This window comes from Perognathus longimembris, chromosome 10 (genome assembly GCF_023159225.1).
Source record: "Perognathus longimembris pacificus isolate PPM17 chromosome 10, ASM2315922v1, whole genome shotgun sequence".
Classification (NCBI taxonomy): Eukaryota; Metazoa; Chordata; class Mammalia; order Rodentia; family Heteromyidae; genus Perognathus; species Perognathus longimembris.
Genome location: NC_063170.1, coordinates 54,536,161 through 54,550,161, shown reverse-complemented (window position 1 = coordinate 54,550,161; position 14,001 = coordinate 54,536,161). Strand labels below are relative to the sequence as shown.

General features: G+C 42.3%; 1 protein-coding gene across 19 annotated transcripts in view; it reads left to right on the top strand.

The window, feature by feature from the left end:
* Window positions 1-14,001, top strand: part of Magi1 (membrane associated guanylate kinase, WW and PDZ domain containing 1) — a 548,751-nt gene that overhangs the window by 521,348 nt on the left and 13,402 nt on the right. For 8 of the 19 annotated variants that reach the window (XM_048356103.1, XM_048356099.1, XM_048356097.1 and 5 more), the window contains 4 exons: window positions 1,741-1,832; window positions 3,911-4,103; window positions 7,424-7,729; window positions 10,843-11,043. In XM_048356103.1, coding sequence (XP_048212060.1) covers window positions 1,741-1,832; window positions 3,911-4,103; window positions 7,424-7,729; window positions 10,843-11,043 — 792 coding nt within the window. Of the gene's footprint in view, window positions 1-1,740; window positions 1,833-3,910; window positions 4,104-7,423; window positions 7,730-10,839; window positions 11,044-14,001 lie in introns of all 19 variants that reach the window. The other 11 variants (XM_048356096.1, XM_048356102.1, XM_048356095.1 and 8 more) reach the window with 3 other exon arrangements.

Below are 14,001 nucleotides of genomic sequence, written 5' to 3'. Positions count from 1 at the left end.
TTCAAACAGACTATGCCAGCAACCCAATACTAGCTAAAAAGTGCCAGTGATCTATTAGTGTAGTAATCTTGCTGCTTGGGTGAACCCAAGAGAAAACACCACTTGATTTAATTTGTTGTTTCAACGAGGCTATTACAGCAAATACCCTTTACCTAGCTATTCAGGCAGAGATAAAAATTTTGTTACTTTAGTGTGCCTAAGAAAATATTCCTTTCCAATTGTTTTAATGGGAGGTCCACAGTACAGCTGAGCTCCTGTTGCATTGTGCTTTGCAGCTCAGCTGCAGCAATTATATTAAAGAGATTGGATAAAAAAGCACCCATGTAAAGCCCTTGCATTAAGATAGCTCAAGTAAAATGTCAGATTCAAAGTCCTCCAACTTGTTCTTACCTGTTCATTTAATTTCCTTCCTTTTGGTGCATTTATCCAGCACGCATCTGAAGCTGTGGGGGCATTACTAAGCCAGCCATCTCTTGCCAACATGAAGTCTAAACGTCCACCTTCTTCTTCAATAGCCCATTGTACACAATTAGACAAAGACAAAAATTAAAGTTTCCAGCCTACACTCCTCAGCCCAAAATCCAATTAATGATACAAAACTGGGATGCAGAACAGTATTTTTAAATCACTTTCGGATTCACTACAATTAAATTATATTTGTTCTCCTTAAATAAAAGCTGTGGCACTTTATAAGCCATAAAATGCCTCATCTATCCATTAAGTAAAAATAGATCTTTTTATTGCCCTGGTGAAGTTATGGAGTGATATATAGAATAATTTCATGTATAATAAGATTTTTTTAATCAAAGTGACTTAAAACTTGAGGTATTTGTTCCAAAGCCCTAGACCATTACTGTTATAGGAAATATCAGGTTATTACATTAAATAATATATTAGTACTTATAGTATTGAAATGTCGTGGGTAAGTCAAGGGTAAAGTAGTCATACTAACAATAAAGTGTGGACAATCTGTTAAGAACTTTTTGGCTTCCATGTTTATCTTAAGTATTTGGAAGGCTGGCCACTTTTTGGTCATAACATTGAAACATTAACTTTCCTTTTTTGGAAATTTTTTATTATTATTAATTACTGGGAAGAGAATCTCACGAATGACTGGCCAGCTGTTCTATCATTGAGTTATATTTGTCTCAACCCTTGAGTAATTTCGTTTTGACAAAGATGACCTGACAACACCTCAAATTATTTGCATTGCTATCTTGCTTTCTTTAAGGAAGAAAAAATGACTTTAAAAACAAATTCGAAACTGAAAAAAAAAATAACCAAGCTATTGTCTAGTTCCTAAAACTCCAGGTCATTTAATGGGACCTCTAACTCCAAGGAGCCAACTTGGGCCTCAGAGAGACTCAGACTGAGCATGAATTCTCTCTGTAGCCGTTTGTTTTGTGGTGTAGCACATGGTGGTTCCTTACTTCCCTTAGCAGCAGTGTTGAGGAGAGTAGGCAGCGTTAACTCCTGGCTTAAATAGCTGTGACAATGGAACTTGGATCTGGAATTGTCAGTTCTTTGAAGAGCTGTAGAGCCAGGCAACTCTTCCCATTGCTTGCTCCTGTCCAGTGCTGCCTTCTGTGTCACATGTCCAGGTCTTTTGTTTCTTTGCCTGTGTTTGAAAGCTTTTGTCTTCTCCAGCATCATCAGTCTTGATCCTGTTACGTGTTCATCTTAGCAGCACTACATCCTTCATCAGTGAAATAACATCTCTCCCTTCTCCCCTCTCTGCAGTTCCAGATTACCAGGAACAAGACATCTTCCTCTGGAGAAAAGAGACGGGATTTGGCTTCAGGATTTTGGGTGGAAATGAACCAGGGGAACCTGTAAGTCTTTTGTCTGTTTCTCGCCCCAGAACTGTTTACTAAGACTTCACAGCAATTGACAACATTGATTATCAACAGTGGAGTCCAGCTAGATGTTGTCCTGGCTCTGTACTCTCAAGCAGTGAGGACTTTACATGGCTTGTGTGGAGTGGTTTTGGTCCTGAGGAAGAAGGAAAGGGAGATTTTGTAAAGAGTGTATTGCTGCGCATCTCAGAGTTCCAGCCTCTTAAGACCCTTTCTAGAGACAAGGAAATAGAAGGCAAAGGAGATAGGTGTCAGTTAATAGAGCATTGGCCTAATCCCTCTGGCTAATTTTATTTCATCTGCCAAAGGTTATGGGTTTGCTATGGAGTGGCTAATACAGATAATACTTCAAGCATCAGGCAACAGGGGAGATTTGTGAAGGTGTGACTCCTGTCCACAAAAAGGAAAAGAATTCCAAACATGGGTCAAAAGATAGAGTTCCTCACTTTCTTAATTAAAAAAAAAAAATCATAGTATGACATTGCAAGGGTTCCTTTGAAAAGAGCAAAGAGAACTGAAGTGTAGTTGATTTCCTTGTGGCAATAATGCTGTTACGCACTTTGTACCGGGCACTGTGATAAAGACTTGTGACATACATACTCCCATTGACTCGTCAAATCTCTGAGTTTATCCTTGTGTTAATCAGAAAGTAAAGACACAGAAAGATTAATTAACAAGCCCAAGCTCACCCAGCTTGTAAGTAGAAGACAACTAAGGCCCCAACTCCAGTTCATATTCCTAGACACTATTTTCACAAAATTCTTTGTAAACTGTGAATGCCAGGTAAAGGTGATTGTAGCACTGGAGTCTACTGAGAAGACAATGCACACACAAATACATAAGCTCAGGTTTAAAGAATGACAAATAATAGTAGTAGACGCTAAATACAGCGACTCCTCTGCTGACAGATATTACAGACTGCAGAAATGGGGATGACAAGCTAGATGTTCTTTCAGTCATTCATTCATTTAATAATTATTACTGAGCCTGCCCAATTGCCAGACATAGGATGCTGAACTCTCAGAGAACAGTAATATTAAGCTTGGCATGGTAGTTCACACCTGTAATCCCAGCCATGTGGGAGGTAGTAGATGAAGGATTGAAGTTCAGGGCCAGGCTTAAGCAATACCTCAAACAATAAGTTGGTGGTACTATGCAGGAGCAGAGATAGGATTACAGTCTGAGGCTAACCTCCCAGGCAAAAGCCCAGGACACTACCAGAAAAACAAGGTAAAGAAAAAAAAAAAAGGCTCTGGGTATGTGGCTCTAGTCATAGAGTGCTTAATTAGTAAGAGCAAAGCCCTGAGTTCAATCCCCATTGCTACAGAAAGAAGAGGAAGGGAGCAAGGGAGGGAGGAAGGAGACATAGAAAGAAGGAAGGAAGAGGGAAAAGGAAAGAAAGAGAAAAGAAAAAAGTGAAAAGAGAAAAGGAAAGGAGAAAAAGAAAAAAGTAATATTCATATTATAATTAACAGAATTTAATGAAAGGAAGTTTCTTAGGTAGAGAGACAAGGAGACATAGTCTTAAAAGATTCTTTTCATTCAGGTACCGATGGCTTATGCCTGTAATCCTAACTACCCAGGAGGCTGAGATCCTGAGGATGTGGTTCAAAGCCAGCCTGAGCAGGATAGTCAGAGACTCGTACCTCCAGTTAACCACCAAAAAGCCAGAAGTGGAGCTGTAGATTAAGTGGTAGGCTCAAGTCCTTGAGAAGAAAAGTTCAGGAACAGCGCCAAGGCACTGAATTCAAGCCCTTGGTCCAGCACAAAAGAAAGGAAAAAGAGAAAAAGATTCTTTTCTGAAAGTGTGAGTGATCAGTGGACTACAGATAAACATCATGGAAGCGAGTAAGCAATAGCTCTTCTTTCCACTGTGTAAACATTGTCACATCATCTAGCACAGTGCCTTGTACACAGTGGGTGCTCAATAGATGTTGTGGCGTGCATGCAGACATGAATAAATGAACAAAATTGTTCTCAGAGATGCAAAGGCCATCAGAATGATAGTTAAACCAAGAGAACCATGTTTCATCCATCATCCAATTACTCAACAGATTTATATTGGTCACATCGTACCACTGGGTGCTGCTGATACGGACGGCCGCCTGAGGTCTGGCGATGAATTAATCTGTGTGGACGGGACACCAGTAATTGGAAAATCACACCAGCTTGTGGTCCAGCTTATGCAACAAGCTGCCAAGCAAGGCCACGTCAATCTCACCGTGCGGCGTAAAGTAGTGTTTGCCGGTATGTTTCTCCTTTACTCCTTCAGATGGGGCACTGTCACTTTGGTGCCTGCCTCCTCAAGCTTCTATTTTAGCAAATGTTTGCAAATGTGAGCAAGCTCAGCATTTCCAGATGGTTCGCTTCTTTCCAACCCTGCAAAACGGCTGTCACTGAAAAGCACTTTAATGTGCCATTTGCATGGGTTCGGGAGAGGCTTGTAAGGAAATGACGGGCAGAATTTGTATTACCTGCCTCCTATCCCTTTGCCTCGCAGATCTTAGCCATCCTCAACATCCAGTGCTAATCCTCCACAGAAGAGGTCATTAGGAATGTCACTAAGGTTTGTAGATTTATATTAAGAGAACAACAATTAGGTTTGTATTAAAAGAGGCATTCAGGGGCTGGGGATATGGCCTAGTGGCAAGAGTGCCTGCTTCGGATACACAAGGCCCTAGGTTCGATTCCCCAGCACCACATATACAGAAAACCGCCAGAAGCGGTGCTGTGGCTCAAGCGGCAGAGTGCTAGCCTTGAGCGAGAAGAAGCCAGGGACAGTGCTCAGGCCCTGAGTCCAAGGCCCAGGACTGGCAAAAAAAAAAAAAAAGAGGCATTCATAAAAAAACAAGATTGATGTTCTTGCACCCTACCGTTGCTTGTCATGTGTGTTAGGCCAAAACACTTCCCTCTACAAGAAAGCAGTAGAATTGGGCACTGGTGGCTCACATCTGTAACCCTAGCTACTTGGGAGGCTGAGATCTGGGGACAAAGGCCCAAAGACAGCCCAGGCAGAAAACTCTGTGAAACTCTTACCTCCAACTATCTAGCAAAAATACAGAAATAGATGTGTGGCTCAAATGTCAGAGCACCAGCCTTGAGTAAAAAAAGCCAAGCAAGTACATGAGGCTTAGAGTATCAGGAGAAGGAAAGAAAGAAGAAAGGAAGGTGAGAGGGAGGGAGAAAGTAGGAAGAATGGGTTTTATGTTGTCTCTGACCACCCTCTGTAACAAGCTTCATTCACAGTCTAGCTCTCAAAATCCTCTCAGGTGCAGCTGCTAAACCCTTCTCCTGTTGCCTTAGATTCTAGACTTCTCTTTGCCATTCTCCTGACTCTTGTTTACTTCTACATCACAATCTGCCATTTGTGGCTGCTCAGCATGCAGACGCCTGTCCTTTCACTGACCAGCTTCCTGAGGACAAACACTTAACCATTTGCCATTGTGAGTAGTAGCCCCGCCATAAGCATATGCGCCAGAATCCAGTGCAAAAGAGCAAAATGAGGTGCTGTGCCCATTGAATTACTGAAGAAACAATTCTCCATAGCACTACTGTTAGGGTAACAGATACCAATCAGATAAAAAAAAAACTGGTATCTTGTTTATTTTTTAATGAGTACAACTAATTTAAACAGCCTATAATTAATTATAGAATTAAGACATTAAATCCCAGTGTGAGAGTCCTACCTATTGTAACCATGGACAGTATTGTTAATCTACTACGGATGTCATAGGTCCACCCCTGGGGCTCATGGAATCCTTACCCTCTTGTTTAGCATAGGATTCACACAGCCAATGGCAGTCAGCTAAACTTGGCTTATGCAATAAGTTGAAAACGGTTTATTTCCCTGACGCCAATAAAAACTAATAAGGCGGTGCGCAGTCCCAGCTCCCAAGTCTGGGCTGTGGCCCTGGCCGGCCAGCCTGCTTTTTATGGTCGCAGTTTCAGCTCCCAAGACTGAGCCGTGGCCCTGGCCAGTCAGTTCCCTTTTTACTTCCCCAATAAATCCATCTTTTTGCTTGGAAAAAAAAAAACTAATAAGGCAGTGTCGTTATTTTTGTTTTGGTTTTAATTTGAAAATGAAATCTAACCTCATAGGTTTTTAGCCTCTGCATAAAGGCGCAGTAAATCTGTGCATAGACATTAAGCTAAGCAAAGTGAGCTCATCACACATGCCCAGCTGTTGCATGATTCCACTCTGAAGAGTTTTCCAGAGTGGTGATATTTATACAGGTAAACAGAATGGTAGACATGGGGAGGGATGGTAGGAAAGAGAATGAAGAGACAGAGTTTTTGGTGAAGAAGATGTCCATGTTCTGGAAATGGATGGTGAGGACATTTGCAAAACTGTGAATGCACTGACACCACTGAATTGTGCATTGAAAAGTGGCTAATGTGGAAGATGCTATGCTGTCCCATATTTTTCCATAATAAAAATATCTGTGCAAGGGCTGGGAATGTGGCCTGTGGTAGAGTGCTTGCCTAGCATGCACGAAGCCCTGGGTTGAATTCCTCAGTACCACATATGCAGAAAAAGCTAGAAGTGGCACTGTGGCTCAAGTGGTAGAGTACTAGCCTTGAGCAAAAGGAAGCCAGGGACAGTGCTTCAGGCCCTGAATCCAAGCCCCAGGACTAGCAAAACAAAACAAAACAAAAATATCTATGCAAGGAAAAACAATGGGGAATGAATAAATACAGACCTTTTCACCGCTCAGACATGATTAGACCCACCTCCTCTGGTGGGCTATTAAGAGTGCTTTAAAGCAATAAAACTGGGACAGCAACTAAATTTGGAAGGAGGCTGAAACCTCCAGTTCTGTGATTAGATGCTGACCTCTGGAAGCTAGAGAGAATCAAAAGGGCCTCTTACAGGTGTCACAAATCCCACAACCGGGAACCTTCAAGGCGCAGTCTCCTGTCTGGAGGAAAATGTAGAAGTGTGGCTGCCAGGCAGGGACAAGGCAGTCAGATGGCTCTGGCAGTCTGTGAAGCCGGGATGGTGGCCAGCCTTGCCATCGCCCCCTTCCCTACTTTGGGTACCTTCCCATGTGTGCCACAGGTAATAGTCTCTGTGTGGGCAGGCCCTGCTGCATGCCTGGTCTCCTGTGCACATGTGCTCCATGTGGGAATCCACTGGTGTTTACCTGGGTGGATGGTCCCTGATGCTGAATCATTCATGTTTCTCCTCATCCCTTCATCTTATTTCTGTGAGGCCAAGGTACCATCATCCCTTGCTAACTTCTTGATTTGGGGGGTGGGGGGGTCAGTGCTGAGGCTAAACTCAGGGTCTGGGTACTCTTTCCCCCTCCCCTTTTTCTGGCTGACGGCTGTCTCTCTACCACTTGAGCCATATAGCTCCACTGCGCACATTCCTGCCCAGGCTGCCTTTGAACCGCGCAGCTCTCGGTTCTCAGCCTCCCAGGTAGCAAGGATGCCAGGCCTTGATCCCCTGGCGCCGGGCGCCTCCTGGTTTCTGGCCGGCCATAGAGGTGGGGGAAGTAGAAGGAGGTGCAGGGTGCGCGTGGGGGCGAGATCCAGAGTTTCACGCGCGCGCCTCTGCCTTGCAGTCCCCAAAGCGGAGAACGAGGTGCCCTCGCCGGCCTCCTCCCACCACAGCAGCAACCAGCCCGCGTCGCTGACCGAGGAGAAGCGCACGCCGCAGGGCAGCCAGAACTCGCTGAACACGGTGAGCTCCGGCAGCGGCAGCACCAGCGGCATCGGCAGCGGCGGCGGCGGGGGCAGCGGCGTGGTCAGCGCCGTGGTCAGCACCGTGGTGCAGCCCTACGACGTGGAGATCCGGCGCGGCGAGAACGAGGGCTTCGGCTTCGTCATCGTGTCCTCGGTGAGCAGGCCCGAGGCCGGCACGACCTTCGGTGAGTGCTGGGAAGGAGCCGCCCGTCCGCACCCTGCCCGCGCCGGGCCTGGCCTAGAGAGAAAGATGAGACGCCAAGATCTCATTAACACACAAGCTCGATTCTTTAAAAATTTATTTTGCTATGGGTAATTAAAGCCTTCATTAGGAATGAGAATGAGATTTATTTGGTAGTTGTGGGTTTGTTTGGTGTTTTTTTTTTCCTGAAGGCTGGGTTTTATTTATTTTTTTAACCCTTTCAAGCTTCATTTGACAACATGAGCCGGTATGTGATTTGCATAAAACTTAAATAGCAATCCCAAGGCAACAAAAAGTATCTGATTTTTGTTTACTAATACCAGGGCTTAAAGTCAGTGCCTGGTGTTCTTGCTAGCCCTCTCCCCCCCCCCACCCTTTTTTTTTTTTTACTCAAAGCTGGTACTCTACCAGTTGAGCCCACAACTCTACTTTCAGCCTTTGGCAGGTTTATTGGAGGTAAGAGTCTCTCAGGATTTGTCTATCCAGGCTGACTTTGAACCCCAATTCTCACCTCTCAGCCTCCTGAGTAACTAGGATTGCGGCATGAGCCAACAGCACCCCTGCTAAGTCTCTGGAATTCTTACTGGAGAATGGCTTTGGAAAAGTCCTGGTTAGAATCACAAATAACAGTGCTCTCCAGAAAGAAGCAAAAGGTTCTAAAACTTCTCAGGACAAACAGAGGGACTAAGAAGGAAAACAGAAGCAGGGGGCTGCTCCAGCCTTGCTCATGTCCTTTCTCTGTCCCTGTCTTGTTTTTTTTAAGTGATATTTTTATTGTTGCTTAAGGATCTAGTTAAAATCTGGGTTGAGAACCATTTGATTTCAGATCTCATCCATATGTTGGGGCTTTCAGCCAAGAATGGAGAAGCAGAGTTGTCATCCTTTCCAAAGCTTAACTCCATGAGGGTGTATGAGCAAAACCAAATGGGAGCCCAGATGACTCTGAGAGCTAGATAGGAAACTGCTAACTGTAACATTGAGCTATGGATGTACATGCCCAGAGTGAACTACTACCTTCCTGACTGGATCTCCCAAGTATGTTCCTGCATGGGAGGAGAAGAGCTCTGTAGGCTTCCATACTCATCCAGTGACTTGATCATTTAGAGTTTGATGACCAGTGGCCTAGATTCGCTCCTTGGCTAAGCTCAGCTAGGTGCTCGACCTCTTGAGGGTGCTGATCTAGTGGAACCCACTCTGTCTCCATTTAGTCTTGGTATTTTGCCACAGGCTAATGCTGTCTTCCCCCTAAGTTTATGTTCAGCCAGCTCTGTGCATGTATAGCTGCAGTAACAATGCCCGTGACTAACCATGCTTTTGTGAGCTACATTAAAAAGCCATCGCAGCATGTCATGAATGAATGACACCAAGGCAAGATTTTGCTTTTTAATTAATTTCAGAGACTTTTCCTTGCTTTAAAAATAAGGAAAAAGGACGTTGTAGGAGGGACAGATCCCAAGTTGCTTTTGCTGTTGTTGTTGTTGGGGTTTTTTCTTTATTTTATTTTATTTTTGTCCATATACCCTGTGATGCCATTTCAGAATTCTCTCTTTCTGTTTCTAGAAAGAAAGCAGGCGTGTCAGGTGGCAGGCTGTGTGTTATATAATGAATATTGAATGTTCTCACTCACAGTTTGGTCTTTGGTTGTTTTCCTTTGGTTCTTATAATCACCAAATTAAACTTTCCCTAATACCTTGCATGAGACTCCTGAGCTATGCAAAGCTTCCTTCATGTCCGTGTTATTCCTTTCTCATGCGAGTTGTCCTTGGCAATGAGCTAAATAAACTTAATCAAGACTTTGAATTCCAGTATGCAAACTACAATATATTTTTGTTGTTGGATACTAATACACTGTATCCAGTCGTTTAAAATTCTCAGATATTGACATTACATCTAATGTCAAATCTTCAAGCAGTTCTGCTGAAATTCAAAGGAAGGAAAATACATTCTTTTCAAGTCTAAATTATAGTGGAAGAGCCTACACAGTTGATTTCATTGTCTCCTGTGTTACTTTCATCACCTTTTCCAAAAGGTGTTTGAGCTACCTAACTGTCTTCCTAGTTCCCAGAAAGACAAATTCTCAAAATAGAGGAACGTGTGTAAGAAACCCCATTTCAGTCCTCAAAGCCAATTCCTCACCTTTCTCTAAGTGACAGTAACAAGGGGATTTTTCAAGTGGGCTTATCAACTGACCTCAACTGCCCTTTCCCCGGTGTTTTATATTATAGATATGTACTAAATAGTGGTTAGCAAGGAAATGATGTGAGGAAAACCGTTGACAGATGGTGTCCTCAGCCTGCGTAGTTATTACATTGTCATATTCCTTTGAGTTTTGAGCCCTTTTGTGGGGTAGGGGTGAGGCAGGGAATGATTTCAAAGCTAATGAGCCCATGAGAGAGGGGACTACCCTGAAAGCCATGGACTTATTGAGCAAAGGGGTCCAAAGGAAAAATAAAGTGCCAAGGTTGAGAGTTTTCTTGGCTCATTCCTCGTAGTTAGGTCCTTTTTCTAAAGCTTTCAGCATTCTGAAGAGGAGGCTGAAGACGTAGTGGTCCGCTAGGTGTTTCCAAATTGAATGACTGGTGCTTGCAAATTCTTAGGCCTTGCCAGAAGTCCAGTGATTATTTTTCTAAATGGAGAAAGAACAAAACATTGGCAAAAGCTTAAGCAACAGCTGGCAAGAATGAAGTGACCTGAACCCCAGAATGAGCAGACACATTATGCCAGCTCTGGGTCTTACGTTTGCAGTCCTCAAATAAGCCACCACCAATCATCTTGGTACTTTTCAAGACTTTTTGAAGTTGCCAAACAGCCCAAATTTTGTTAACAATTTTAAAGAGGGAAGGAGGGAGGCTTCCCGCAATTTGAAATCAGAAAGGACTGCAGCCACAAACCCTACTTTTAGGCCCATCGCTTCTTACACCCTGATAATTGCCAATGTTTTGACCATCGGCTCAGAGCTCTCCTTGAATAACATTTGCTTAATGCTTTAATTTATTAACACTTAACCTTCTCTTTCCCTTTTCAACCCCTTTTTTCTCCTCCCTTCACTATATTCCCACGTAACTTAAAAAAAATTAAAACTCAATATCAAAGCAGGCAATGCATGTGTGGCTATGCCTCACAAAATAGGTCGGATTATTGAGGGGAGCCCTGCTGACCGCTGTGGCAAGCTGAAAGTAGGAGACCGGATCTTGGCAGTAAATGGATGTTCCATCACCAACAAATCCCATTCAGACATTGTCAACCTAATCAAGGAAGCGGGAAACACAGTTACACTCCGCATCATTCCTGGGGATGGTAAAGTATACCTATTTTCTCTTCTCTCCTCTTTTCTCTTTTCTCTCCTCTTCTCTTCTCTCTTCCTCCTCTACTTCTCCTTTTCCTTTTCCTTCTTCTTCCTCTTCTTCCTCCTCCTCCTCCTCCTCTCTCTCTCTCTGTTCTCTCACTGTCTGTCTCTTTTTCTCTCATTGCTGTTCATGTAATTGAGTATTGTTGACTTAGAGGCAGCTTTATCCATCCCTAACCAAACATACTCATTGAGCACACATGAGCCATTGATACTAAACCATTCCTCACCCTCTTATCTCAGTAATCCTCTAGCCCTGTGACCTTGTCTGGCTGTATATATAAGAAATCTTGAACTTTCCCCAGTTTGTTTACTTAGTTATTTATTTTTGCTATTCTTGCCTTCAAAACTGCACAACTGTTTTCAAACAAGTAGTAAAGATTCCCTTATGTTTTAGATGGGAATCATTAGGGTTTTTTTTTTTATACAATCATTGGAATGTAATTATATGATTGGTAACATCACAGAACTATATATATATATACATACATATATTTCTTTATAATAAATGAGTGTTAACATTTTAACTTAATGAGAGAATACTAAGGTTTGTGCCTACTTGATTTTTTTCCCTAATTTTTGGATGTGGCTGAAAAAATGTCTATATTTTGATACATTGCATCTACACTAAGCTGAGCTACTTGTGTTTGCTTGTTTAGTTAAAGTCAAATCTTTAGTTCTTTGATCTCTGTGGTGAATCTGCCCCCAAGGGAGATTTGGCAATGTGTAGTGGATGTTGAGTGTCATCTATGGGGTGAAGGCCAGGAATATTCCAGATGTCCTCCAGTGCATAAAACAGGCCCCACAGGAGGAAGATTTTGGTGCCCGGTACAAAATACTGGTGTTCATCATATTATTCATACTTAGTAAAAAAAATTAGGTTGATATGCTAATAATTTATAATTATGGACTGCTTGGAGACTTAAATTCAAAGCACTGACCTTATTCTAAGCCAACTTTGTCAATAAGAAGTAATATGTTTAACTGCCTTCTTTTTTATTCTTCCCATACATATTACAAGATAAAATATAAATTCTAAAAGTCAATGAGTATTAAGAGGAAACTGTGGTTTGCATAGTATGATAAATATTCTATTCCATGGATTTGTAAAATGAGAAAATTAGACATTCTATTTCATAGTCATTCACCAAATAGCTTTTTTTGTATACTAGTTATTAAAAATAGCCTCAGGATTCAAACTTTGAGTCCTTTTGCTTATGCTTAACTAAAAAAAAAAGTAAACACAAAATCAAATCATACATGTTTGAAAATTGTTTGTTCAAAGAACATAGGGCCTTGTTGGTGCCAAAAATATCCAGTGCCAATTGTGAAATGCAGAAATAGCTCCTTGAATGATAGTCTACTTCACTCTCTTCTTAATGCGTGGTTCATAATTTGCCATCTGGTGTGGAGGCCATTCCACCAATTCAGCACTGTGGAAAAAGACACCACAATTGACAAAAGTCATGCCAAGATGAGAGAGCATAGATTCCTAATGGGAAGGATGACGGGAACCAGAAAAATGAAATTGAATGGTTCAGAGAGCCCGCGGTAGTATGTAATTTATCTCCATGCTATGGTGATGAGGAAGTGTTAAAGAGATGGAGAGATGATTAAAAGATGAATGTAAGAAAACTGGACCCAGGAACTGCCTTACTAATTTAACACTGGGCAGCCTCCCTGCAGTGGTGAGAATATCTGAAGAGGGAAAGGAGAAAAGGCAGCACTTGTGGGAGCAAGAACCTAGGAAGAGTTTTGAGTTGTATAGTGACCCTATTAGCTGTTGACTTTATAGTGTACAGTCAAATTCTTGAGAACATGAACACCAAAAAGAATAAAGCACTGTGTATTATCTACTAGCAGTTGGCAATAAAACGGCATTTTTTTTAAATCTAGAGTATTTAGAAGATTCAGGTAATCTACTTGTGATTTTTTTTAAAAAAATAGTGAACATAAAATTGACCAAAGCCTTGAAAGATTGACACTTTCTTAAGGCAACCTGTTTTTCTGAGGATGTGATTTCATGTAAGATGATGTAGGAAATGGTTGTCATAATAAAAAAAAGTCTTTACCAGTGACCTTGTTAAACACTTAAGAGACAAAAGAGTCCATTTCCTGAGTGTGATGTATGCTAGGCCTGAGGCTTATAGAGTGAAGGGAGATGTTCCCATCTTTTATCCTAATATTTCATCAAGTAACCTGAAGAGCACTTGTGTATGGTCTCTACAAGAAGGCTGAGGTTTGTAACCAGAGTGATTCTAAGCTCTCAAGGATCCGGCATGTCTGGGGTACAATCCTTGGAAACCCTAAGAGGCATGGCAAGATGATTCACCTTTATATGGATAGTGCTTAGAGCCCTGTCCGAATCTACTATTAGGGGGTTATTTTGTTTGTGTGTTCACTTTTTTTTTTCTGTAGACAAAGTCTCACTGTGTGGTGTAGACTGGCCTCAAACTCATGCTCCTCAGCTTCTTGAGTGCCAGGGTTACAGGTGTGCACCCCACTGAATGTATTTCTTTAGTTCTGTTTTCTTGTGGTTGGGTGCCTTGTTCTTTGTCCAGTTTCCCTTATCTCTTCATCTTTGGTTTCCCTCACGCTTCTTCCCCTTTTTCTATCAACCTCTGCACTAAAACTCCAAAGTATAACTTTACCCTTCTATTACGCATTACACTGCTGTTGAAAGACCTATCTTAGATAGGTCAAATGGGGGAAGTCTTTACCTCTCTGTATTTTGTACGTTCAAGGTCAGATGGGAAGTGGTATGAGGCAGAAGCTTTTCCCCCCATGGTATATGAGCAGGGAATAGTAAATATATAATGGCAGCAGAGAAAGGCTAAGGAATACTAAATTTGACCTTCAGCTTTGACAAGTGAAACCATATGAGCATTGTCTGGAAACATCCCTACATT